General features: G+C 38.8%; 2 protein-coding genes across 2 annotated transcripts in view; one reads left to right on the forward strand and one right to left on the reverse strand.

The window, feature by feature from the left end:
- Positions 1-12,544, forward strand: part of SLC5A10 (solute carrier family 5 member 10) — a 168,325-nt gene extending 155,781 nt beyond the window's left edge. Inside the window, exons 13-15 of the mRNA XM_074204386.1 lie at positions 8,195-8,410; positions 9,656-9,740; positions 10,070-12,544. Of these exons, the coding sequence (XP_074060487.1) occupies positions 8,195-8,410; positions 9,656-9,740; positions 10,070-10,164 (396 nt within the window). The 3' untranslated portion in view covers positions 10,165-12,544. The remainder of the gene's footprint in view (positions 1-8,194; positions 8,411-9,655; positions 9,741-10,069) is intronic.
- Positions 12,545-16,033: 3,489 nt separating this feature from the next.
- Positions 16,034-24,681, reverse strand: part of GRAP (GRB2 related adaptor protein) — a 68,811-nt gene continuing 60,163 nt past the window's right edge. The window contains exon 5 of the mRNA XM_074208558.1: positions 16,034-23,375. Coding sequence (XP_074064659.1) covers positions 23,190-23,375 — 186 coding nt within the window. The 3' untranslated portion in view covers positions 16,034-23,189. The remainder of the gene's footprint in view (positions 23,376-24,681) is intronic.

The following is a 24,681-nucleotide window of genomic DNA, read 5'->3' on the forward strand; positions in this document are numbered from 1 at the left end:
GGGAAGAAGAGTCCTTTTACAGTCCTAAGGATTGAGAACACTTCTCCTGTCCCACAAAGAGCAGATGAACTAGCCAAAAACTCCCCACCATCCTTTCATCAAGGATTGAGAAGCCTTTACAGTGTCACAGAATTTGAGATTTGGAAGGGATCTCAGAGGCCATATAGTATAAGCCCATAACTTAATGAATTCCTTCTACAACAGACCCAGCATGTGATTATCTAGTTTCTATTCTAATATCTCCAAGGAGGGGGAACCCATTTCCTGCAGCAGGTTATTCTACTCCAAATATTTCTCTGACATCAAGACAAAATATTTTTCTTTTCAACTTCCACTCATTGCTCCTGGTTTGGTTGACTTGTCATTCCTCTTTACTGTTTTCTGAACATGCCTTCTCTTCTTCCAGCTAAAATCATATCACCAATCCCTTTATCTGATCCTTATATGACATGGAATTAAGGCATTTACCTTCCTAGTTATCTTCTGGAAATTCTCTAATTTATCAATGTTCTTCCTAAACTGTGGTAACCAGAACAGAACACAATACTCTAGATAAGGTCTGATGTGGGCAGAATACAGCAGGACTATTGCCTCCCCATCATTATCTTCCATACCCCACTTAGTATAGCCCAAGATTGCATGAAATATTTTGACTGCCACATCCTATTGTGGGATCCACTCAAACTCTCAGTGTTTGGTTTTGTTTTGTTTTTACTTTTTGGATCTTGGACATAGTGAAGCTGATTTTTTTGAACCCATGTGTAAGATTTTACACTGAACTTGTATTGAATTTCTTCTTATTAGATTCAGCCCAGTGTCCTAACTTGTTGTGATTCTTTTGGATTTTGATTCTATCATCCAGTGTGTTAGCTATGCTTCCTACCAAGTTGATGAGCATGCCATTGATGTCAATATCCAAATCACTGATAAAAATGTTAGATAGCACAGGACCCTGCACAGATCTCTGACCCTGAAACATTAACAACCATTCTTCAAACACAGTTATCCAAATAATTCTAAATCTATCTAATTATATTCTCATCTAACCCATAATCTCTCATCCTCTTCACAAGAAGAGTAGGATAAGCTTTATCAAAAGTTTTACTAAAGTCTAAGTGAACCATATCTACCACATTCTCCTTATCCATTCATTTAATAATCTTGTTAAGAAAAAAAAGATTGGGTGGAGCCTCGATGGCTGCATGAAGGCAGCATTTCCCAGGAACTCCTTCCCACCAAAACTCCAAAAGCCATCAACTTATGACTCTAGCCAAAATTTAGAGGGGCAGAACCCACAGAAAGACTGAGTAATACATTTCCCCAGTCCAAGATAACTTAGAAGTTCCAAAGGAAAGGTATTTCACCAGGACCGGGAGTTGGAAAAAGCCCTGGTTGCAGCACAGCCCAGGAACAGCTTGAAGGGGTGGTGAGAGAATTCTGCTACACCAGAAGGAGTGTGGAGTGAAGAACACTGGCCGCAGAACCTGCAGCATTGGGAGAAACCATACTGCACCTCCAGAGCATAACCCACAGATGGTAAGGGGGTCAGGGGAGACTGCAGAAATTTCTCTGCCCTCCCTGGGGGCATAACTCTGCTGTTTTCCCACACTCAGATCCAGGTTGAAGTTTGGGCTTCCATACGAAGATAGCAGAGCAGGACTCCTCCTTACAGCTCCAGGGCAGAGGGGAGTGCTGTGGTCAGAGCATAAGACCTTGGAGGAATAAAGATCCCAGTGGGCTGTCTCCCAAAATAACCCCAAAGCCTTGGAAGCGCTATAAATTAGTCTTGGGCTGGGAAATGAGTAAATCAACAGAAAAAGAAGAATCTGACCATAGAAAATTACTTTAGTCCTATGGAAGATCAAAACACATGCTTAGATGATGACAAAATCAAAGCTTCCATATCCAAAACCTCCAAGAGAAATAGAAAATGGGTTCAGACTATGGATGAGCTTAAAAAAGACTTTGAAAAGCAATTAAGGGAGGTAAAGGAAAAATTGGGAGGAGAAATGAGAGCAATGCAGAAAAATCATGAAAACTAAATCAAAAGCTTGGTGAAAGAAATACAAAAAAAAAAATACTGAAGAAAATAATATGTTAAAGACCAGTTTAGGCCAAATGGAAAAAGAAAAACAAAAGGAAAATGAGAAGAATGCCTCAAAACACAGAATTGGCCAGCTGGAAAAGGAGATAAAGAAGCTCTCTGAAGAAAATAACTCCTTTAAATTCAGAATGGAACTAAGGAAGCTGATGACTTTGCAAGAAATCAGGAAGAAATAAAACTCTTCGAAAAAAACCAAAAATTAGAAAAAAAATGTGAATGATCTCATCGGAAAAGCAACCGACCTCAAAAACAGATCCACAGAAAATAACTTAAAAATTATTGGGTTACCAGGAAAAGAGCCTAGACTTCATTTTTCATGAAATAATACAGCAAAATTTCCCTGAGATCCTAGAAGCAGAGGGTAAAATAGAAATTGAGGGAATTCACCAGTCACCTCCTGAAAGAGATCCGAAAAGAAAAACTTCCAGGAATATTATAGTCAAATTCCAAAACTCCAAAATCAAATAGAAAATTCTAAAAGTTGCCAGAAACAAATAGTTCAGCTCCTGAGGCTCCATAGTCAGGGTCACACAGGATCTGGCAGCATCTATATAAAGGGCTCATAGGGATTGGAATATGATATTCCAGAAGGCAAAAGATCTTGGTTTACAACCGAGAATCAACTACTCAGCAAAACTGAACATCCTCTTTCAGGGAAAAAGATGGACTTTAAATGAAATGGACAACTTTCAAACTTTCCTATTGAAACAACCAGAGCTGAACAGAAAGTTTGATCTCCAAGTACAGGACTCCAGTGAACCATAGAGGGGGTGGAAGAGAAAGACTAACTATGAAGAACTTAATGATATTGAACTGTTTGTATTCCTTCATGGGAAGAAGATATTGATAACTCATATACACTTTCTCATTTATAAGAGCTGCTAGGAGCATATATAGACAGGGCACAGGAAGGAGTGAAATATAATGGTATAATATAGTAAAAAGATAGAGTCAGTTGGTAATAAAGGAAAGTACTGGGAGGGAGGGAAAGGAGATGAAAAAGAAACTAAGAAATTTCACATAAGAGGCAAGAAAAAGCTTTTTCAATGAAGTGGAATGGGGGAAGGCAAGGGGGAATGAGTGAGCCTTCATTCTCATCAGAGATGGCTCAGAGAGGAAATAACATACATACTTAATAGGGTGAGGAAATCTATCTTATCCAAGAGAAAAATGAGAAGAAAGGGATGGGATAAGGGGAATGGGGGAGGGAAGAGAGGAATATATGATAGAAGAGAGGGAAAATTATGGGAGAGGGTACTCAGATACAACATACTTTTGGACAGAGCCAGAATGAAAGGAGAAAGAATAGAATAAATGAGAGTGGGGAAGAATAGAGTGGAGGGCAATACAGCTAGTAATAGCAACTGTGGGAAAAATATTGAAGCAACCTCTCTGGTGGACTTATGATAAAGAAAGCAACTCACCCCAGAGACATAACCATTGGAATCTGAACATAGACTGAAGTACATTTTTTTTTCCTCTCTCTCTCTTGAGGTTTCTCATCTTCTTGGGGGGAGGGGGGTTATATTTACTCATAACAAAATTATTGTAATAATATAAAATAAATAAATCTAGATCATTCACTGACAAAAAAAGAAAAAAAACAACAAATGAGGCTTGTTTCTTACAATGTTTTCTTGAGGAAACCATGTTGACCCTATATAATCCTTGCTTCCCTTTGTAGATATTCACTATCTATCTCTTCAATGGTCCTTTCTAGAATGGAGGCCATTAAAGAAGGAATTCAAGTAAGACTCACTGGCATACAATTTTAAGATTGCTCTTTTTTTTTAAATTAGGACATTTCCCTTTCTCCAATTTGATGGGCAGCTCTCTTGTTTTCCATGATTTTTCAGAAATCACTGACTGGCTCAGCAATCACACCTGCCAGTTCTTTCAATACCGGAGAATGCAATTCCTTTAGGCCAGGTGATCTTAGATCAACAAGGGAAGTATTCTTATTATTTCCTTACTTATCAGGCATTTTTTGACTTGCCATCTCCAATACAAGGCTCATTCTCCTTGGTAGAGGAAGTAGAAGCAAGATAAGAATTAAGAAGTTCTATCTTCTCTCTTATGCCATCATTGTCCTATTTAGCTTGGTAATACGATGCATAAAGCACTGGTCCTAGAATCAGAAAGATCTGGGTTCACATCTGTCTCTGAGACACTAATTATGTGACCTTGGAAAGTCACTGAACCTCTATTTTCCTCAGTTTCTTCAACTATAAAGTGGAGTGAGGGAATAAAAATAACCTATTTCCCAGGGTTGTTGTGAGAATAAAATGAGATAAAGCACTTAGCACAGTGTCTGATATATTAGGTGCTTAGTAATAACTGTTCCCTTCTCCCTGCCCCTTTGCAGCCCAAGAATATATCTTTCTTGATTCTCCTTAACTCTCCCCTCTCCTTCATGAAGAACTTTAAAAGTCAAAAAGAAAAGTTTGGAATTTATGCCAGTCAAGGAGACAGTGAAATTCCTAAATAGAACAATGACATAATCAGACCTAGGCTTGGGAATCCTCCATGCTTCTCAGCCTGGTGGTTGATTTAGGCTCTTATTACCTTCCATCAGGATTATTGCAATAGTCTCCTAATTGGTCTCCTCCATCTGGGTTCATCCCTCTCCAATCTATCTTTCACAGAACTATAAAATGATATTCCAAAAACCTAGGTCTGACTCATTCCCTTGCTTGAAGAAGACAACTCTCAGATCTGTTTGCCTCCAGACATAATTCATTTTAAAGTTCCTCACAATCAGACCCCAGGCTACTTCTCCGGGTTTATTGCATATTATCCTCTTTCAAACCTTCTACATCCCAGATAAACTGATCTACTTGCTGTTTCCTGTACATGATATTTCATCTCCCATCCCTGTGTCTTTGCTGACCATGATACCTGGAATGCAGTCCTTCCTCATCTCTGCCCAGTGGAATCCATGGTTTCCTTCAAAACTCAACTCAGGTGCATTTTTCTGAGGAGGCCTAGTCTTGCAGGAAATATTTTATTATCTACTTTAATTTTTAATGATCTGTAATATTGACAGTTATTTACACCTAATATAATATAAGCACATTGAGGGCAAAGACTGTTTTGTTTTTGCACCTTCATAGAATTAGAGCTGGAAGGAATTGTAAAGGACATCATGTCCAACTCCCTTATTTTATAGATGATGAAACCGAGGCTCAGAGGGATCAGTCAGTCAAGTATTTAATAAGCACCTACTATTTGCCAAGTAAGGCACTAAGCTCTAGAAATTTATAAAAAAGACAAAAATACTCCTTGTTCTCAATAGTAAAGGGCAAACGACATCACGTAGACAGCCATGTACAAACAAATTATAGAGAGAAAAAAATTGGAACTAATTTCAATAGGATGGCATTGAGTTTAAGGAGGATTGGGGAAAACTTCTTGCAGCTAAAGGAACTTGAGCTGAGATGTGAAGGAAGCTAGGAAAGTCAGGAGGTGAAGATGAGTTGAAAGAGAATTATTTACCTATGGGAGACAATGAAAATGCATGGAGTCAGGAGAGTTTATTATTCAAAGAACATCAAGGAAAGCAGTATAATTAGATAACAGAATTTTTTGGGGGTGGAGGGTTAAATGAAGAAGGGGATGGTGGGAGTAAGAAATAGAAAGTCTGAAAAGGTGGAAAGGTAGAAAGGAGCAAGTTATGAAAGACTTCAAAAACCAAACAAGAAAGATTTTATATTTGATCTTGGAAGTAATAGGGAAATGCTTGAGTTTATTGAATGGGAAGGGAAGTTAATTGAGATTTGCACCAGGGTTGTGGCAGTGTCAGAGGAGAAAGGAGGAAATATATAGATTAGATATAGATATATGCATATATATATATATATACATATATATATATGAAGTTATGAAGGTAGAAACAACAGGGTTTGATGGCAGATTAGGTATGGGAAGGTTAGGAGAGAGTGAAGAGTTGAAAATTGTTCCTAGAATGTGAGCCAAAGTGACTGGGAGGATGGAGGTGCCATCTTTTAGTAAGAGGGAAGATAGGAAGAGAATAGAATTTTGGGGAAAAGATAATTAGTACAACTTTATAAATGTTAAGTTTAAGATGTCTATAGGAAATCTAGTTTGAGAGGAAGTTGGAGATTAGAGAGTGAGCATCAGAAGAGAGAATAGGATTGGACAATAGAACTGAGAATCATCTTCATAGAGAAGATTATTCAATCAAGGGGAGCTGGTAAAATCACTAAGAGAAATAGTATAGGAGGAGATAAGGATAGAACCTTGGAGGAAACCCATAGTTGGTGAATGTAAACTGGATGAAGATCCAGCAAAGAAGACTAAAGAGCTTGTCAGACAGGTAGAAGGAGAAATAGGAGAGAGCAGTGACATGAAAACCTAGAGAAAAGAGAGTATCAAGGAGAAGAGGGTGATCAACAATGTCAAAGTGCAGAAAGGTCAAGGAGTATGAGGAATTGGGTAAAGGCCATTGATTTTGCAATTAAGAGATCATTAATGAATTTGAATACAGCCATTTCAGTTGAATGAAATTAGAAACCAGACTGTAGAAGGTTAAGAAAGTAAGGGGGAAAGATGGGTGTGATTTCAGCTTTCTCAAGGAGTTAGTGACAAAAGGTAGGATACTTTCAGGATGAGAGCCAGCAGAGTTGGATGGATCAAGTGAGAGTTTTTTGAGGATGGGGAAAAATGTTGGAATGTTCATAGACAGCAGACAGAAGACAGGGAGAGACTGGAGATAAGTGAGAAAGTATGGATGGTAGAGAGGGTAATCTGCTGGGAAAGATGGGATGGAATGAGATTACCTGTGTATGTAGAGGGGTTTGTCTTGCCCAGGAGAAGGCCCATTTCATGTGAAACAAGAGTGAAGGAGGAGGGGTAGCTAGGTGGTTGTAGTAGATACATCACCAGTCTTGAAATAGGAGGACCTGAATTCAAATCTAGACTTTGACACTTATTAGCTATATGATCCTGGGCAAGTCATTGAACCTTAATTGCCTCTCAAAAAAAATGAAGGAGGAAATCATATCATAAGGTATCTAAGTGATATAAGATAGAGAGGAGGGAGAAATGAGGAGTTCTAGACTAATGGTCTCAATTTCTTTCAGTAAAACATGAAACCAGGTAAGAGAGGAGATTTGAAGAGGGATGAAAAGTGTTTAATGGGATAGTGATTGATTAGGGAAGTCTAAAAAATTTTGTTTTGCTGCATTGAGGGCCCGTTGAGACTATGAATATATATTTGTAGTGAACCTGGTCAGCAGGATTTCATGATCTTCTCCAGCTTTGTTTCAGCTGCACCTGAGTAAGAGTGAAGGCAGTAGATAATGGGAATAATACAAAACTTAAATTTTATACAGTAAGATCTTTGAAAGTAAAGGGGCAAAGGTTCCTAGAGAAGAGGATAGTGTCTAGTTGAACTGCTTCAGCATGGGGTCAAGATTGGGAAGGAAAAATAGTTTAGTTAGTATAGGAGTGATGATCCAAGAAAAGACTAAGATGTAGAGGGTACAGGAAATAGGAAGAATAGGGCTTGGGGTTGCAAGGGAGAAGGAGAGGTGGAATAACAATAGATTATGATCAGATCAAGAAAGTTCAGAATTCATGAATATGGGAGGGACTTTTGGGTGATGGTAGGCTCAAAAGTATGGCCAATACTATGTGTAGTTATGGTCACGTAGAGGAGTAGTTTATGATAAAGGAGTAATTTGAGGAATTGGGTTTGAAGAAGTCTATAGATAGAGATAGACAGACAGATAGATATAGATATCTACATATATATATATGTATGAGTACATATTTATAACTAAATCTTTGTGCACAGGCACAAAAATAAGAAATGTGAGGTCGTATGTAAGGAAAAACATATGAGTCAGTTTGACTGACCCAGAGTGTGTAACCTGCATCCAAATTAGACATTCAGAGGACCTAGGTTACAGTTCTGGCTTCACAGCTTGCTTGTTACGTAAATTATCTCCTGCACTTTAGTTTGTTTTTTGGGGGGGGTGGAGTGGGGGTGTTAATCTGTAAAGTGTAGAAGTGAGGAAGGGGTAAGAAGGGAGATAGAGTCTATGGTTTCATCTCCTTTTTCTGCAGGGGGCTTTCTGGGGCCTGATGACAGGGCTGGTAGTGGGAGCTACCCGGATGATTCTGGAATTTGTTTACCCTGAGCAACCTTGTGGCTTCCCAGACAACCGGCCAGCTGTTCTCCACAGCCTTCACTATCTTCACTTCTCCGTGGTGCTCTTCTCCATCACAGCTGCTATAGTTACTGCTGTTAGTCTGCTGACTCCACCCCCTGATGAGTCTCAGGTGAGCTGAGTCCCCTCTCCCAAAAGGATCTAGATGAGTTAACTTCACCTCTCAGATAATCTGGCTCTTCCCCTAGAAGGGGGAGATGACTTGCTATTAGAATGGACAGCCCTTAGTTGGATTTTCCTATTAAATTCTACTGCATTTTCTATATCTATTTTTAAATAGAAACAGGCATTGGTAAACCTTGGACTTTCAGCCTCGAGAGGAGGCCTGGATGACTCCTAGGAGTCAGTTGATGATCCACATTTTTACACTCAGTGTAGGAAGGGAGGTCACCTGGAAAAGGGGTCATTTCTAGAAAAGTTTGTGCCCTGAGAGTCATCCAAATGCAACCTGCCCTCTTACAGGGGGTGGTGAAGAGCAGGAAGATGAAGAAGATAAAGACTTGGAAGTGGTATTTGAAAATGTTCATTATCATTTGTCCCAGAATAGGCTAAACTATCTTAGCATGATTTCCAAAGATTTTCTAAGGGTTATTCCAACTGGTTACTAAGTCCTCAACTATCTCTCACCATAGAACCTATGGTTATGGTTGGGCCTTTTGACAAAAATCCAGCCTTCCCTTCTTTCATCAGATTTCATAGTCTGCTCTGCTACCATTGCTAAGAGAAGAGAAAAATGTGGTCAAAATAGTTTAAATTAATAAATCAAAGGCAGAATTTCATGTGGTGAGGAAACATTTCTTGGTAGAACTTGTTAGAGGTCCAATGGTTTATGAACTAGGCTGCCAAGTTGTAACTGAATCCCTAATTCCCTACACCCAAATTTACACACACACACACACACACACACACACAAACACTCACTCTACATCAAGAAGGATTGGCTATATGGTTAGGTACATTCTGAGGAAGCCTAGCCGATAAGGAGGGCTCAGTCTCTCCTAATCTTATCTCTCTGTTCTATTCCCTCCAAAGTGGTGACTCTCCCCCATCTATGGCCAGCTAACTGCCTGCTTGCCCCTTTGGGAGTCTTCAGTCCCCTACATCTCCATACCTTACCTCTATTTCTTCATTCTCCAATTCCCATGTTTTCTTTGTTCCTTGTTCCCTCATCCTTCAACCACTGTACTCCAGTCTGTTATTCCTATATCCTTCATTTCCATGTAACCCACTTCTCTGATTTCACTGTCTTCTATAGCCTCACTCTTCAAATATATCCTCATCCCTTCATTTTTTTTCTCTACATCTTTTATTCCTTATTTTCTAACCCCTGTTCAAATTCTCTCTTTGGTTCATATAGATCAAGAATTTAACATGGTGGACACTTTCCAAGGACAATCTTTTAGAAGCTCTGCCTGAAGCCTGTGATATGGAAGATAAAGTCGGTAAGTGGCCCCAGGGACCTCTAGACCACTCTAGGAGAAGTCAGACTCATCATAGTATGGTCCTTACTTTACTATCTAGCTCCATTTTCCCTTTACCAGAAACCTCAAGATTAGGCTATCCTCAAATGATAGTTGGCATGGAAGAAGGGTATTGAGAAGAGAGGCTGGAGGATATCCTGGGGAAGCCCAGAGAGAACCACTCACTGGTTCTGCTCACTTCCAAATCTTAAGACCCAAGTATTGTACTATTTTCCTAGTTTCCCATTCTCACTCCACCCCTGATCCAACTAGTTCCTTAGAACCATGTATCCCATTCTCCCCACCTGCAGGAAAGAAGCAAACTATCTTCTGGACCCAAGTCTGCAACATCAATGCCATTCTGCTTTTATGTGTCAACATATTCTTCTATGCCTATTTTGCCTGATGGTGTTCATTTTCTGGGAAGCCAGAGGATCATGGGAGAGGTACTCAGAAATGTAGGAGGTATTTGTCCTAATTAGATTTCTAGAAAAGAATCATAGATTATTAGAGTTGCAAGGGCCAACCAGCTCAACTATGGAATCTGGAGAAGGGAAGTAACTTGACCAAAGTTATACAGCTTGTTGGTAGAAGGCCTAAGATTAAAACCCAAGGCTCTTGACTTCTAAGTCATTACTATTTCTATTAAATTGGGCTTCTTTTCTTTTCCTGGTGCAGAAGCATTTTAGCTGTAGGAGTCCTAAGAACTTTTCTCCTTTGAGATCATGGTGTCTCACTACTACCATCATCACCATCAACCCCCGCTATGTATTATTATCCTTGGAAACATCTTCAGTTTAGGTCACTACCTGAGTATTCTGGAGTCTGGAATAGGATTTAATCTGTGTTGGAATCTCTAGCCCTACTTCCCTGCTCCCATTTTTCATTACCTAAGGCAATGTCAGAGAGACCCAATTCTGCCACTAATTAGTTGTATGAACTTGTGTAAGTCACTTCCTCATCTATTAATGAAAGGACTGAACTAGATGATTTTTTGGGTTTTTGGGGATCTAATATTCTCTAATTCTATGAATTCCTGACTCTCCCCTTCTCCCCTACCCAATTTGTGACCAAGTCCACACACAACACCCTCCGCATGTCTAGTTTCTTCAAAATGGGCTCCTCCCTCCCTCACATTTTGATTCTGTGATTCAGTGAATCCCTAGTCTTGAGACCTAGATGGGGAACAGGGAAAGAGGGAAGTGTATGGGCTTGAAGTTCAGTGAGGTTTGACTGAGAAGTCATTAGTCTGAAGGTAGTGATGGGAGGAAAAGCCAACTCAACCTAGTGTGGAATGGGTTTTATCTGAGTCACCATCTAATAGAACCAGAGGGTAACAAAACATCATAAAAAAACTTCATATGTCTTCCAAGTATCACTTCCTCTCTATATCACTTGACTTCTGGCCAAACATCAAGTATTTATACAATGTTCATAAAACTAGATGCAAAGATAAATCAGCTCATGGTTTGTTCTGCCTCCCAGAAGTCCCCTGGCATATATATTTTTGAGTCAGTCCTTCCTAAAACCAAGAATATTCAAGGCAGTTTATTAGCCACACTATTGCTCTCAAGTGGATCATAGGAACCCTGATCTGGGACCCTCATCCCTTCACCAGAGGTGCTCCATTCTTCCCCTTGTCTTCTCAAGGGAACAAACCTTCCCCAATGTGTTCTAGGTCTCTGTCTGCTAGGATCCAGAGTTTTAGGAACAAAAAATTAAGTGTCCAAAGTTGTCTAGGGGATCAGTCTTAGGGATTTAGTATATGTAGGTTGGTTATTGGAGGATCAGAACCCCTCAGGTTATAGGCTAGATTGGAGAGGGCTGACCCTGTGACAAGATATCCACGTATTCCTCTTACCTCCTCTAAAAATAGTATTTAGTGCCTACCCATTGTCCAACTGTAGCCAGAGTCCCTGGACACTGCTCAATGTAGTGACTTTCTCGGATGGTAGTAGTGGTCCATGTCCTTATCACCTCATACCTGGGTCATTGCAGTAGCCTCATAACCATTTTTTGTGCCTAGAGTCTCTCCCTGATTTAATACATTTGCTGCCAAGTTCATCTTCCCCAATTTCTATTTTTGTCATTTCTCTTCCCACTCAAGGATCATCATTGACTTCCAGTCACTTGTAGGGCAAAATGCTAACTATCCAAGGCCTTCCATAGTCTGACACCCTGCCATGCTTCCAACCTCTCTCCTATTCTTCCCCTCGATGAAACTTTTGCTCCACTAACACTGATTCTCCACTATCTCCTTAATGATAATAACGATAGCTAACATTTATATAACACTTTGAGATTTTCAAAGCACATTACATTGGTTATCACATTGGTCCTCACAACAACAATCCTAGGAAGTAATTGCTATTATCATCACCATTTCACAGATAAGAAAATTGAACCACAAAAAGGTTAAATGACCTGCCCAGGGTCACACAGCTAGTAAATGTCTGAGGCACTGTTCAAACTCGTCTCCCTGACTGCAAATCTAACACTGGTAGTCTCCTTTTGACTCCTGGGTCTTTCATCAGACTATCTCCTCTTCTCAACCTATTTCTTCCATGGTCAAATCATCTCCACCTTTTTAGACCCAAGTCCTCGGATCAGATTCTCTTCCTATACCAAGCATTGGGTATTGCCTATTATTATCATGTGTGTACATAGTATGTCTCCTGCTAGACTGTAAGCTCCTTATGAGCAGAGAATGAATCTTCTCCTGGATCTGTGCAGTCCAGGACCCTATACTTAGAAGATGCGTAATAAACGCTTGTTGTTTGATTGGATGACTGATGTGTTATTGTCCTTAACCTAGGTTCATAAGATTTTAGGGCTGGAAAGGATCTTAAAAATCACCTTCTCCAATCTGTTTGGAAAAGATTATTCCCTTGACTCTAAATGGAGCGGACATTTCTTTTCTAATCTACTTCAAAGGTCCAAGCATAATCCTAGGCACTCTGGAAGCCCCAATACAGAGTTGTTGATGGATAGATACATGGATTCCCCCAGTTTGTCAAAGTGTTTCTTCTATCCTATGAAGGATTTGAAAGGATTTGACCAGTGCAGAGCTGAGTCATGAGATCCAAAGTAAATATTAAGATTACTTTCAGAGAGGCTCTGATTACCTCCAGAATATTCATAATAATATTTGTGGGATAAGGGCAGCAAAGAATTGGAAACAAAGTAGAAACATATTGATTGGAGAGTGGCTAAACAACTGTGATACCTGGATATAATGGGTTATTGCTTTGCCAAAAGAAACAACAAATCTGGAGAAGTCTGAGAAGCAAGGGAAAACCGAGACAAAATGAAGTGATACCTCAACACTTTATGCTTTTTTATTCATTCATTTATATTCATAGTAAACACATAATGCTTATTATTCATTCATTCATACAAGTAGGCAAAACCAGAAAAGTAGTGTATATACAATGATTACAACAATGCAAATGAAAAACAACAAAACCTGAATGTTGAATAGTTATATTGACTAAGTTTGACTTTGAAGAAGAGGAGAGAAAATGAAGCTCCTTCCTCACTTTGCCAATGTGAAGGAGGGACTAGGATATGGAATTATGTATACTATCACTTTTTTAAAAATCTGTGTTACAAGGGATGGTTTACCAGGCAGAAGGACATATTAAGAAATGTAGATGATATAAAAACAAGAGATAACAATACGAGTTAACATTTATATCATGTCGCTTACTATGAACCAGGCACAGTGTGAAGTATTTTACAAATATCCCATTTGATTCTTGCAACAACCCTGGAAAGGAGGTTATATTATTATCCTTTTTTTTACAGTTAAGGAAATTCAAGTAAACAGAGGTCATGTGAATAGTTCAGGATCACATAACTAGGAAGTATCTGAGACTGGATTTGAATTCAGGTTCTTCATGGTGCCAGGCCCAGTGCTCTACCTACCTTCCCTATAATAGTGATAATGATATGTTATTAATAAATATAATTATTCTATAACATATTATGTAATAAATTATGTAAATGTATGCTATGTTATATCTATTATATAATATATGAGTATAATAAATATTAATAATATATTTCAAAGAATGCTTTTAGAAAAGCAGTAGTTCTCTAAGAAGTAGAAAAAAACCCATCTACTTCTCTGAGTCCTTAGGACAGGAAAGGATTACAAATTTAGAAGTGGAATGAGGCCTTCTAATCCAAAGCCTTTATTTTACAAATAAGGAAACAGACTTTGAGAAAATAAATAGTTTACCTAAGGTTACACAATGTATCCATAAGAAGTAGAATTTGAACCCAAGTCCTCTGACTTCAGAGTTAATTTTTTCCTATTTTACCAAGAGGAATTGACTACATTCCTAATTTCTAAATCTCTTAATCCTCAAAGACTGGAGTTGTTCTTTTCTGTTTTGGGGTTTTTTTTTTGTTTCATTTTATATCTCCAGTGCCTGTTTATTGATTCATTTGCTCAAACATTGTCTAGTCATTTTAGTGACTATACCTTCCCCCAGTAATGTACATCCTATTTTTTTCTGGGACAGTCCTGATCTAATAAAAAAACTTTTAAGATAATGAGATAGAGCAGGACAAAAGGAATATCCTTTATCAGAGCATGTACCACAGTTTTGGATTTGTAAAATTTAGTTGCTGTATCTTTATCTCTTCTAATAAACATGATCTTTCCCCCATCCCATTCCCATCTTCCCAGGTTTTCCTCCTGTCTTTTGAGGCCTCATTCTAAAAGAAATATTCTTTGAGAGATTATCTTTCTTTGCCTCCCTATCCTTCACTATGGCTACACAATAAAAATAAATTTGTATATCTACTTTGCTTATTTTTTAATATGTATTTTCTATTTTTGCTCTATACATCCCTCCCTCCCCTCCCCAAGTAGAATGTAGGTTTCTTAAGGGCATAAGTTGTTTAATTTTTGTCTCTCTGACTTTATCAATCATATAGTGTCTAACTCTCAGGAACTATTTGATTAATGCTTGTTGAATTGAATCTAATTGAATTCCAGAACTCAAACCAGCACATAATGACCAACTCTTTTCACTGAGGATGGGAATCTGAAAGCACCCAGCCAGGTGAAAAGGCAATAAGATATGTTGGAATTCCTGGTCCTAGACAGTGAGACAGAATACTTGTGACTCTCTTTCCTTTGATATCAAGAAGTGATAGAATTTCAGAATTCAAAGAAAACCTATAGATCATTCAGATTCCATTAGACCCCATTCAACCAAACCCAAAGAAACAAACCCTACAACAATGTATCAATGCCCTCTGCCCCAGTTCTAGCAGGTGATTATCTAAACTTTTCTTAATTTTTAAAAATGTTTGATTTATTCTTTATGTCTTTATAACACAGTTATTTCAAACCCTACCATACCTGAATTCTTCCATGGGACAAAGACAATTTTACAAAAACATTTAACAATAGTGATTTTTGCTAACGATCTGTATAGTATTTTGTCCTAGTAGTCCTCCAACACTCTACCAGTAGGGAAGAAGCATGCTTCATCATCTGTTCTCTGGATCTTCACTGATTTTTCCATTACTAGTAATCTTTTACATTGTTTTAGTCATTGTGTGTACTGTTCTGGTTTTGCTCTACCTTAGTTTGTACAAATCTTCTGATGTTCCTCTGAATTCCTCATATGTGTCATTTCTTACTGAACAATAATATTCCTTTAGATTCATATAATATAGTTTCTTTCATTATACTCTAATCAGTGGATACTCATTTTATTTCCAGTTTTTTGCTATCATAAAGAGTATTGTGAAGAATATTATAACATGTTGCACCTTTGTTTCTGTCTGTGATTCCATGTGGGATCACTGGGTCAAAATGACTTACATAATTCCAAATTGGCATCTAGAAATGTTGGACCACCTCACCTCTCTATCAGTAGTGCATCAGTATGCCTGTACAGTCCCACCAACATTAGCAGCTCTCTTTTTTGTTTATCTTGGCCAATTTGTATAGTATGAAAAGAAACTACAGAATTGCTTTAATTTGCATTTTCTTTTCTATTAGTGATCTGTGGAACATGTTTTCATGGGGTCATATATAGTTTTAAATTCTTTTTTTCTCCCAGATTAACTATTTCCCTCTTATTTTTAATTTATTAGTTTTATTTGTACAGTAGTTTTCATTTTATGTAATAAAAATATTAATTTTATCTTCTATTATCCTTTCTTTTTTAAAATAAAAGAAAGATTTTATTTTGAGTTTTACAATTTTTCCCCTAATCTTCTCCCCCCCCCCCCCCCCCCCCCCCCCCCGCAGAAGGCAGTCTGTTAGTCTTTACATTGTTTCCATGGTATACATTGATCTCAGTTGAATGTGATGAGAAAGAAATCATATCCTTAAGGAAAAAAAATAAAATATAAAAGATAGCAAAATCACATAATAAGATAAGGTTTTTTTTAAAATTAAAGGTAATAGTCTTTGATCTTTGTTCAAACTTCACAATTCTTTCTCTGGATACAGATGGTATTCTCCAATGCAGACAGCCCAAAATTGTGTCTGATTATTGCACTGATAAAATGAGCAAGTCCATCAAGGTTTGATCACAACCCCCATGTTGCTGTTAGGGTGTACAATGTTCTGGTTCTGCTCTTCTCACTCAGCATCAGTTCATTGCAGTTCATCTGAAAACTTTTTGTTTACATTCTTGACCACTTATTCCCTGGAGATAGTCTTAGCTCTTATTAAACATGTTGATAAGATTATTTCTCATAATAGTTTGTTTCATTGTGTTAACAGCTCTGAATATTAGAAAGTTTTTTCTTATACAAAACTGAAATTACCTCCTTGTAACTTACATCCTTTGCCTCTTGTACCTTCTGGCATGATTAAAAAAAACCTCATATCTTATTTATGATATCCCTTCAGATGTCCCTATAGTCTCACCTTCCTCTTTCCCACATCCATGGGAGCAGTTTAGTTGAAAAGTAGAGGGGAGAGGCTTACTAACCATAACATTTTGCAGTGGAATCTTCAGCAGAAGACAGGAGTTGTACCTTTCCCAAACCTGGATAAAGTTAGTCCCAGATTATATTAAGGATCTCAAGTCATAATGGTTGTTTTCCCCTGCTGCTTTCCCAACCTCCATCTGGAGAAAGAGCCAATATGGCAGGATCTTTCTCTTCCCTTATTAAGACCTTGATGCATCTCCAGGGGTTTATGCACATTTGGACTTTAGGGACAGCTGTTAATTCACAGCTTTGCAAAGATCACTGGGTAGTAAGGCTAGATAGTAAATAATTTGCTTCAGGATCTTTATTGCACAAAATCCCCTCCCTTCTTTTCATTTCCATTCTTTCTGTTTCCCATTTCTTAGAATTTTTTTCATGTCCCTCCTCTTCCTCCAGTATCAAATAGGGGTAGATTGCTGGATTGTGGGAAAGAGGCTTGCCAATCAAGCCTGGCAAATAGATACCTGGATAGAAGGGGAGTTAACTATGTTAAATGAACAAGTGAATGTGGAAATGAACGAATGAACCCAAGCCATTGACATATAGCTTGGCAGAAGATGAAATTCCTCCTACAGTAGTGGATGTATGAAGGAAGGGAAGGGAAAACTGATAATGACTTTCCCAAGGTCACAGTGCTGACCTTGGAGCATAGCTGAGACCAGAAGGCAAGTCTGTCTGTTCAGAACAGAACCCTATGGATACTTAATAATTACCTAGTTGTGTGGCCTTGGGCAAACCACTTAACCCCGTTTGCCTTGCAAAAAAACCTAAAAAAGAAAAAAAAAAGAAAACTAGTCATAGATGAGGAAGAAGTACATGACAGGCATAAGGGACAATCTATGTAAAGCCAAAGAAGCAGGTAATGAATTGTCATATATATGAAGAAGAACAAGGAGGATGATATGTCAGAATAGAACCCTATGACCCTCATCTAAACTATATATCATGTGACTTAATCTGTCAAAAATGAAGTAAGAAAGGTGGTGGGAAAATATTAGCATCCCCTGACAAGCCCTACCCATCCCAATGACATCATGCAGCTCATAGTCGCTGGGGAGATTTGAAACAAGGTGCTCCACCCAGAGGTTCTGGCATCCTGGGATTTTATCTGGATTTACACAGAGAAGGAGGGGAGAAAGTTGTTTCAAGGAGATTTGAGTAGTAGCAGTTTTGGGGACTGGAGGGTGAAAGGCCTTAATCTCATAGTCCACAGAGGGGCTGGATGCCACTATAGAAGTCTGAAGTGTAGTTCATTATCTTTCTCCCCAAACCTGCTTCTCTTCTGATTTCACATTTCATCTCTCACATTCCTCTTGATTTACCAAGTTTTCTTGTGTCTCCCCTATTCTCATTGCCACCAGCAAGCAAAGACCCTCATTCTCATGTACCTAAACCAGGTATCAAACACATAGTCTATGGTCTGCATGAAACTTCCAACACTCAAAAATATGGCCCAAATCAGATTAAAATGTATTTGGAAAATATTTACCAAAATGGATTTAAAATATAATCTAACCTAGATATTATTATATTTTTAAACTAAGTCAATAAGTGCCTATAGGGATTTTTATATATAGATTAGAGGCCCCTGATTCTATTTCAATTTAGCACAATTGACTATCTCAATTATTGCTACAGAATATTTCCCCTTCAATTCTCTCTTTTCTTTTTGATCCTCCAATACCTCTGTAAAGGGTTGATTAGGAAAGCTTGGTCAATTCAATGAGTCTAAAGAGAGGTGTCTATTTTTTGGAACTTTGTTATAATTGAAGGATTTTGATTTTTGCCTCCTTTGATTATGGTTCATTAACATCCTCTTGAAGTGACTAATGATTAACTTTGAAAATGATTTGATTAGTTCAAGCTAAGATGAATTAGAACCATTATACAGGACCTAAAAAAGGGTACAAACAGAACTGCTAAAGTTGTTAAGGGGAGAATTTGGGAGAGAATATTATAGCTAGTATTTTTTTAAAAATCTTTAAAGTTTACAAAGTACTGTACACATGTTACTGCAATTTAATCTTCACAAACAACCCTGTGAGGTAGGTGCTATTATTATTATTCTCATTGTTACAGATGAGTAAAGAGAGTTTAAATGATTTGTCTAGGGTCACACAGAGAGTTATTTTCTGAAGCAGCATTTTAACTCTGGTCTTCTTGACTCCAGGTCTGTTGTTCTGATCTGGTTGCTTCTGGTCAAGGAACTGACCAGAACTGAAGAAGCTAAGAGCAGACCTGGCAGGGGAGGATATTAGGGAAGTAGAGGAAGTAATACCTGCCTTTTTGTAGCATCCTCTTCCCCACCATCAAAAATGCCAACTTGGAGAGGCAGCTGAAGAGGTCTTCTTTTTGGCACAAAGCAATAACAGCCATAGAAAGGGAAACCCAGACTGCTTAGTGGGACTTACTGAAACCCAGCCTTCTAGAGATGTGGCAAGAATTCCTAAATTACAGTGGAGAAACTGAGCCAAAGACTATTTGGCTCAAAGCAAAGGACTGAACTGAGGGTCATAAACCTCTTTTCTGACATAATAATCTTAGACCTAGTCATGTTATTCCTTGGTTCAAAAAACTGTGACTTCTTGCCTATCAAGCAAAATTCAAATTTTTCTTGAATGTTTATCATTCAAAGCCAAGCCTGATATGGTACCCTCCTCTGCCTTTCCGGACTTTTCTCATGTCATCCCTCTCTGCCCTTCCAGTCATGGATCACACTGTCATACTTCTATTACTTTGTAGAAGACATCTTTCTTCTTCCTCTTCACCTCCTGAATTTTTACTGATCCTTTAAGCTTCAACTCAAAAGCTACCCTTCTCCTCAAAGCCTTTTCTGATGCTCCTATTTAACAATAATCTTCCCTTTGAGACCTTACATTATATTTTTGTTGGCCCTTCTGTAAGGGCCAGTTATGCACTGTTATATGCTATAGTTTTGTGTTAGTGTCTCAATCTAAAAAAGTTAACTAGACTGTAAACTCTGTGAGGGCAAGGATGGTTTCATTTAAACCTTATACTTTCTCCAAAGCCAACAGACAATTAATAAATATTTGAATTTATCATCACTTTTGTCTTCTGGTTTTTTTTATTGGGATACATTCCTTCCTCATCTGTCTCTCCCAGAATCCTTAGCTTCCTTCAAAACATAAATGAGATTCTTTGAGGCCATTCTGAAAGTAGCCTACTTTGATCATACACATACAATGAGTAGAGAAACTTCAGGGAAAGGACTGATCTTCTGGACAGTTGGTTTACCCAGATTTTCAAGTTTCAAGGTCCATTGTGACTTTGATCTTGAAGGGGTTTGTGAGGAGAAAAAAAGAGGCTAGAGCAAGAAGAAGTATGGGACAAAGGGAATCTTTTTTTCTGAGTCACAGGGAAGAAAAGGGATTGAGAGGGGAAGTGATATATCCTGGTTTGGGTACCCTCCCTCATTCCCTTTGCATCCCTGGGGACTTGACTGGCAGACAGGCTGCTGTTTAGATGTTGGAGAGCAGGAACTTAAGGGATGAACTGGAAATTCTTGGGAACTGGCAAACATATTGGTAAGATGGCTCTACATGGAGGGTAATGAGGGAAAGGGAACAGAAAAAACCTGAATCTTTAATTCTTCTTTAAAGACATTTCCATCAAAGTTCTAAAGTCATCTGAATTTTGAGACAATCACTCCCTGACTGCTTTACCTCACAGGGAGGATAGGAAGAGAAGGAAGAAGAGAAAGCAGCAATAACCCTTTTAATTTCTATGTTTTTCTATTAAAAAAAGAAAACACTGGTGACCACCAAATTCTGATGAGAGTGATTTCATTTTGATGCCTCAGGTCTGATTTAGGAAAAAGTTTTGCCCTTCAAGACATTTTTACCCTCCAACAGGAGCTTAGATCAAGTTAGGGATGGCAAGCTGGAGGGACCTTTTGATCCTCACTGAGGTTAAATGTATAAATCAAAATTATCTCCATATAATCAGAGAATTTGGGGGTGGGAAAGGACCTCAGGGGTGATCTGTTCCAGCCCACACATGAAAGGCACCCCAAATATGACACACTCAAAAAGTAGTTACCCATACCCAACTTGACAATTGTATGAAATAGTTTGTCAGAAGTTTTTCAGGAATGGTCAAAGCATATGCAAAGGCAATTTACAGATGAGGAGATCAAAGCAATCCATAGTCATATGAAAAATTGCTCTAAATCATTACTTATTAGAGAAATGCAAATTAAAGCTTCTCTGAGGTACCACCTCATACCTTTCACACTGGCCAATATGGCCAGAAAGGATAATGATCATTGTTGGAAGGGTTGTGGGAAATCTGGGACACTATTACATTGTTGGTGGAGCTGTGAACTCATCCAACCTTTCTGGAGAGAAATTTGGAACTATACCCAAAGGGCAACAAAAATGTGCATACCCTTTGACCCAGCTATACCACTACTGGGTCTATACCCTGAAGAGATGATGAAAAAGGGTAAAAGTATCACTTATACAAAAATATTCATAGCAGCTCTGTTTGTGGTAGCAAAGAATTAGAAATCAAGTAAATGTCCTTCAATTGGGAAATGGCTTAGCAAACTGTGGTATATGTATATCATGGAACACTATTGTTCTATTAGAAACCAGGAGGGATGGGAATTTAGGGAAGCCTGCAGGGATTTGCATGAACTGATGGTGAGTGAGATGAGCAGAACCAGAAAAGCACTGTACACCCTAACAGCAACATGGGGGTGATGTTCAACCTTGATGGACTCACTCATTCCATCAGTGCAACAATCAGAGGCAATTTTGGACTGCACGCAATGGAGAATACCATCTGTATTCAGATAAAGAACCATGGAGTTTGAACAAAGTCCAAGGACTATTTCCTTTAATTTAGGGGAAAAAACTATCTTGTTGTCTGATCTTGTTATCTCTTGTACTTCATGTTTCTTCCTTAAGGATATTATTTCTCTCTTGTCACACTCAATTTGGATCAATATACAACATGGAAACAATGTAAAGACTGACATATTGCTTTCTGTAGGGGAATGGGGGAAGGGAAGTAAGATTAGAAGAAAAATTGTAAAACTCAAAATAAATAAAATCTTTAATTAAAAAAAAATTTTGCAGGGACAACTAGGTGGTGCAGTGGGCAGAGCACTGGCCCTGGAGTTCAAATCTTACCTCACACACTTAATAATTACCTAGCTGTGTGGCCTTGAGCAAGACACTTAACCCCATTACCTTGCAAAAAAACTAAAAAAAAAAGTTTTGCTAGCATCCTGGTGAACTTTATCCAGTAAATCTTTATGTAGTAGGAATCTTGTCAAAAAAAGAAATGAGGATAGTTGGGTTTTTTTGATGAAGTCATGTTGGCTCTTTGTAATCATGACTCCCTAACAAGAGAAACTATTGAGGAGATTAAATATATGTAAATATATACATATATGCACATTTGCATGTATATACATGCATGTGTGCATACATATACACATGTATATATCATTATTATTATCCTGGACTAGCATTATTGTTATTTCATCTGAAGTTCCCTCTCACATAGGGAACCATAGTTACCAGTGAATATGTCTTCTACTTATATGGGCATATTATATGTAGGATCTGGTCTCAGCATCTTTGCAGTTGGAAGTCCATTTATTTAGAGCTATAGATAAATTCCATATCTACCTTACATAAAGGTAATAAAAGGAATCATGCTTTACTGAGTAAAAGTTATTTCCCAAGGAATCATTCAATGGAAATGTCCCCCAATAGGTGTATTGCCCACCTGGCCCATACTTCATGCATGTTTATGGTGATCAGCATTCTCTGCCTCTTCAGATTACTTCATATAAATTGTATATTGTCTGGAATTCTCTCCTTCCTCATCTCTTCCTCTTAGTTTCCTCTGGTTGGCTTCAAGCCATAAGCTAAAATCCTTCCTTCTACAAGAAGACTTTCCTGATCCCCCTTCATGCTAGTGCCTTCCCTCAGAGGCCATCCCAATTTATCATGTATATATTTTATTTGTATATAGTTGTTTGCATGTCATACCCCCCAATGTGGCTGTGAAGAAATTGTTTTTTGCCTTTTTTTGCATGCCCAGAACTTAGAAGTATCTGGCATTCAGTGGATACTTAATATATCTTTCTTGATATTCATGTACATATTTTATCATTCTAATAAAATGTGAATTCTTTGAGGGGAAAGGACTGTTTTTGTCTTTGTAACCACAATGCTTTGCACATAGTTAAGTATTTAATCAATGTTTGCTGAATTGATTTGGTCCAGAAAATACCCTCCCTCTTGGTCCAATGTAATTTGGGCCCCTCTGGAAATGGCAAGAAACTGTTCTGTCCTCAATATCAAAACAGTAGGGAACCCACCGGCTCCTCTCCATTGTAGGTACTTGATTTCCAGAAAAGTCTTGGGGGCTGTGGTTATTTAAAGCAACTTTTAGAGATGGAAAGAAGTGAGGACACATAACGATTCACATTTGGATGGGTTGGACATGGTTCCGAGGGAAGAAACCCACTCGGCCACAGAGCTGGCCTCTCCACCAGTTGGGGTCAGAATGTTCCAGCACTTCAATGATGTCACCCTCATAGAAGCTGAGCTGGGAGGAGTTCTGGGCGGTAAAGTCAAACTGGGCCTTGGCAAACTTGGCTCTGGGTGGCTAGAAGAAGAAAGAGAAAAGATCAGGGCAAAAATAACCAACCAACCAACCAGCTTTGAAGTTTCTTCTGGGTGCTTCTCCCTCTCTTGGGAGACAAGACTATCCCTTAGTTCTTATGTGAGTACTGTACTGACCACTTCTGCTACTCAGTGGGGAGGGAGGTCTTCTGGGGCTGGAGCTTCTCTTCTTAACCACCCTAAGATGTGAACCTCACACTGAGGCAGCAGTTTCAAAGATATTTTGCTCTACTAGGAGAATTCTAGGATGCAAATTCTCTATGTCAGCTAATTACAGGTATAGCAGACACAAAGAGTATACAATTCTGTCCAGTTTAGGAGATAAATCTTGGCTCCTTCAGTCTAGTGTTTTGATACCAATTCCTTCCCAGTTTAAATTCCTTTTCTGACTAGAACTCCCTCAAATCTGATTTCTCTTTGGCTCTCAACCTAATCCCAAACTCTTGAGAGTGATACTAGCTAGCCCCAGGGCATTTCCTGAAGGGCCCAGGTCTCTTGGTGCTGTCATCCACAGTGATGGTTCCCCTACAGAGCCATATCAATGCTGCCCCTTTCCATTCTCAGTTATCAGAAAAATCTCTGAGGTTCAGGCAACACCCCCCAACTGCCACCCCCACTGGGATCAGAGTCCCCCTGGGCTGGGACTTGGGGAGACTTAAAGCAACCCCTTCACACTTGTCTGGTCCTTGGAGTCAAAGTCAAGACTGATCTTCTTGTGGTTCTCAAAATTGAGTTTTCAATACTTGGGGATTCAGAATCCCACCTGGTCCAGGTGGACCAACACCATTCCAACTATGGGCAGAGCTCTGGGTCATCTCAGGCCTCGCTGGAGAGCAAGATGGAAAATAGGGATTTTTTTTATACCTCACCTATATCTCACCATTCACCTAAAGCAAGGTGCTTTGCTTTTTGTCTCTTCCTATTCCCTCAAAACCATCCCCAGTCACTCATCCAAAATCTAGTATCCTGAGAAAGTCAAGAGTCCCTGTTCTCTAGCCCCCCATCCTTGACAGTGACCTTGTTCCAAACCCTGACATTTCTTAGGAGCCACCAAGGAGTCACTGGAAGACTCAGGCATACCCTGGTAGCAAAGATGGATAATAGCCTATCTGACCAATCAGAAGGAAGCCTACTCTTCCAGACTATGGGATTTGGTTAATTGCAGTGATTGGATCAACCCAAGGGAATGACCCCACCCAGGAAAGGTATAATTAACCTGTTCCCTTTGGAGAGAATCAAGGACACTCCCCACTCTCCCTCCCCACAAAGAGGCTGAAATGGTCATCAAC

The sequence above is a fragment of the Macrotis lagotis genome, chromosome X (genome assembly GCF_037893015.1).
Source record: "Macrotis lagotis isolate mMagLag1 chromosome X, bilby.v1.9.chrom.fasta, whole genome shotgun sequence".
Taxonomy (NCBI): domain Eukaryota; kingdom Metazoa; phylum Chordata; class Mammalia; order Peramelemorphia; family Peramelidae; genus Macrotis; species Macrotis lagotis.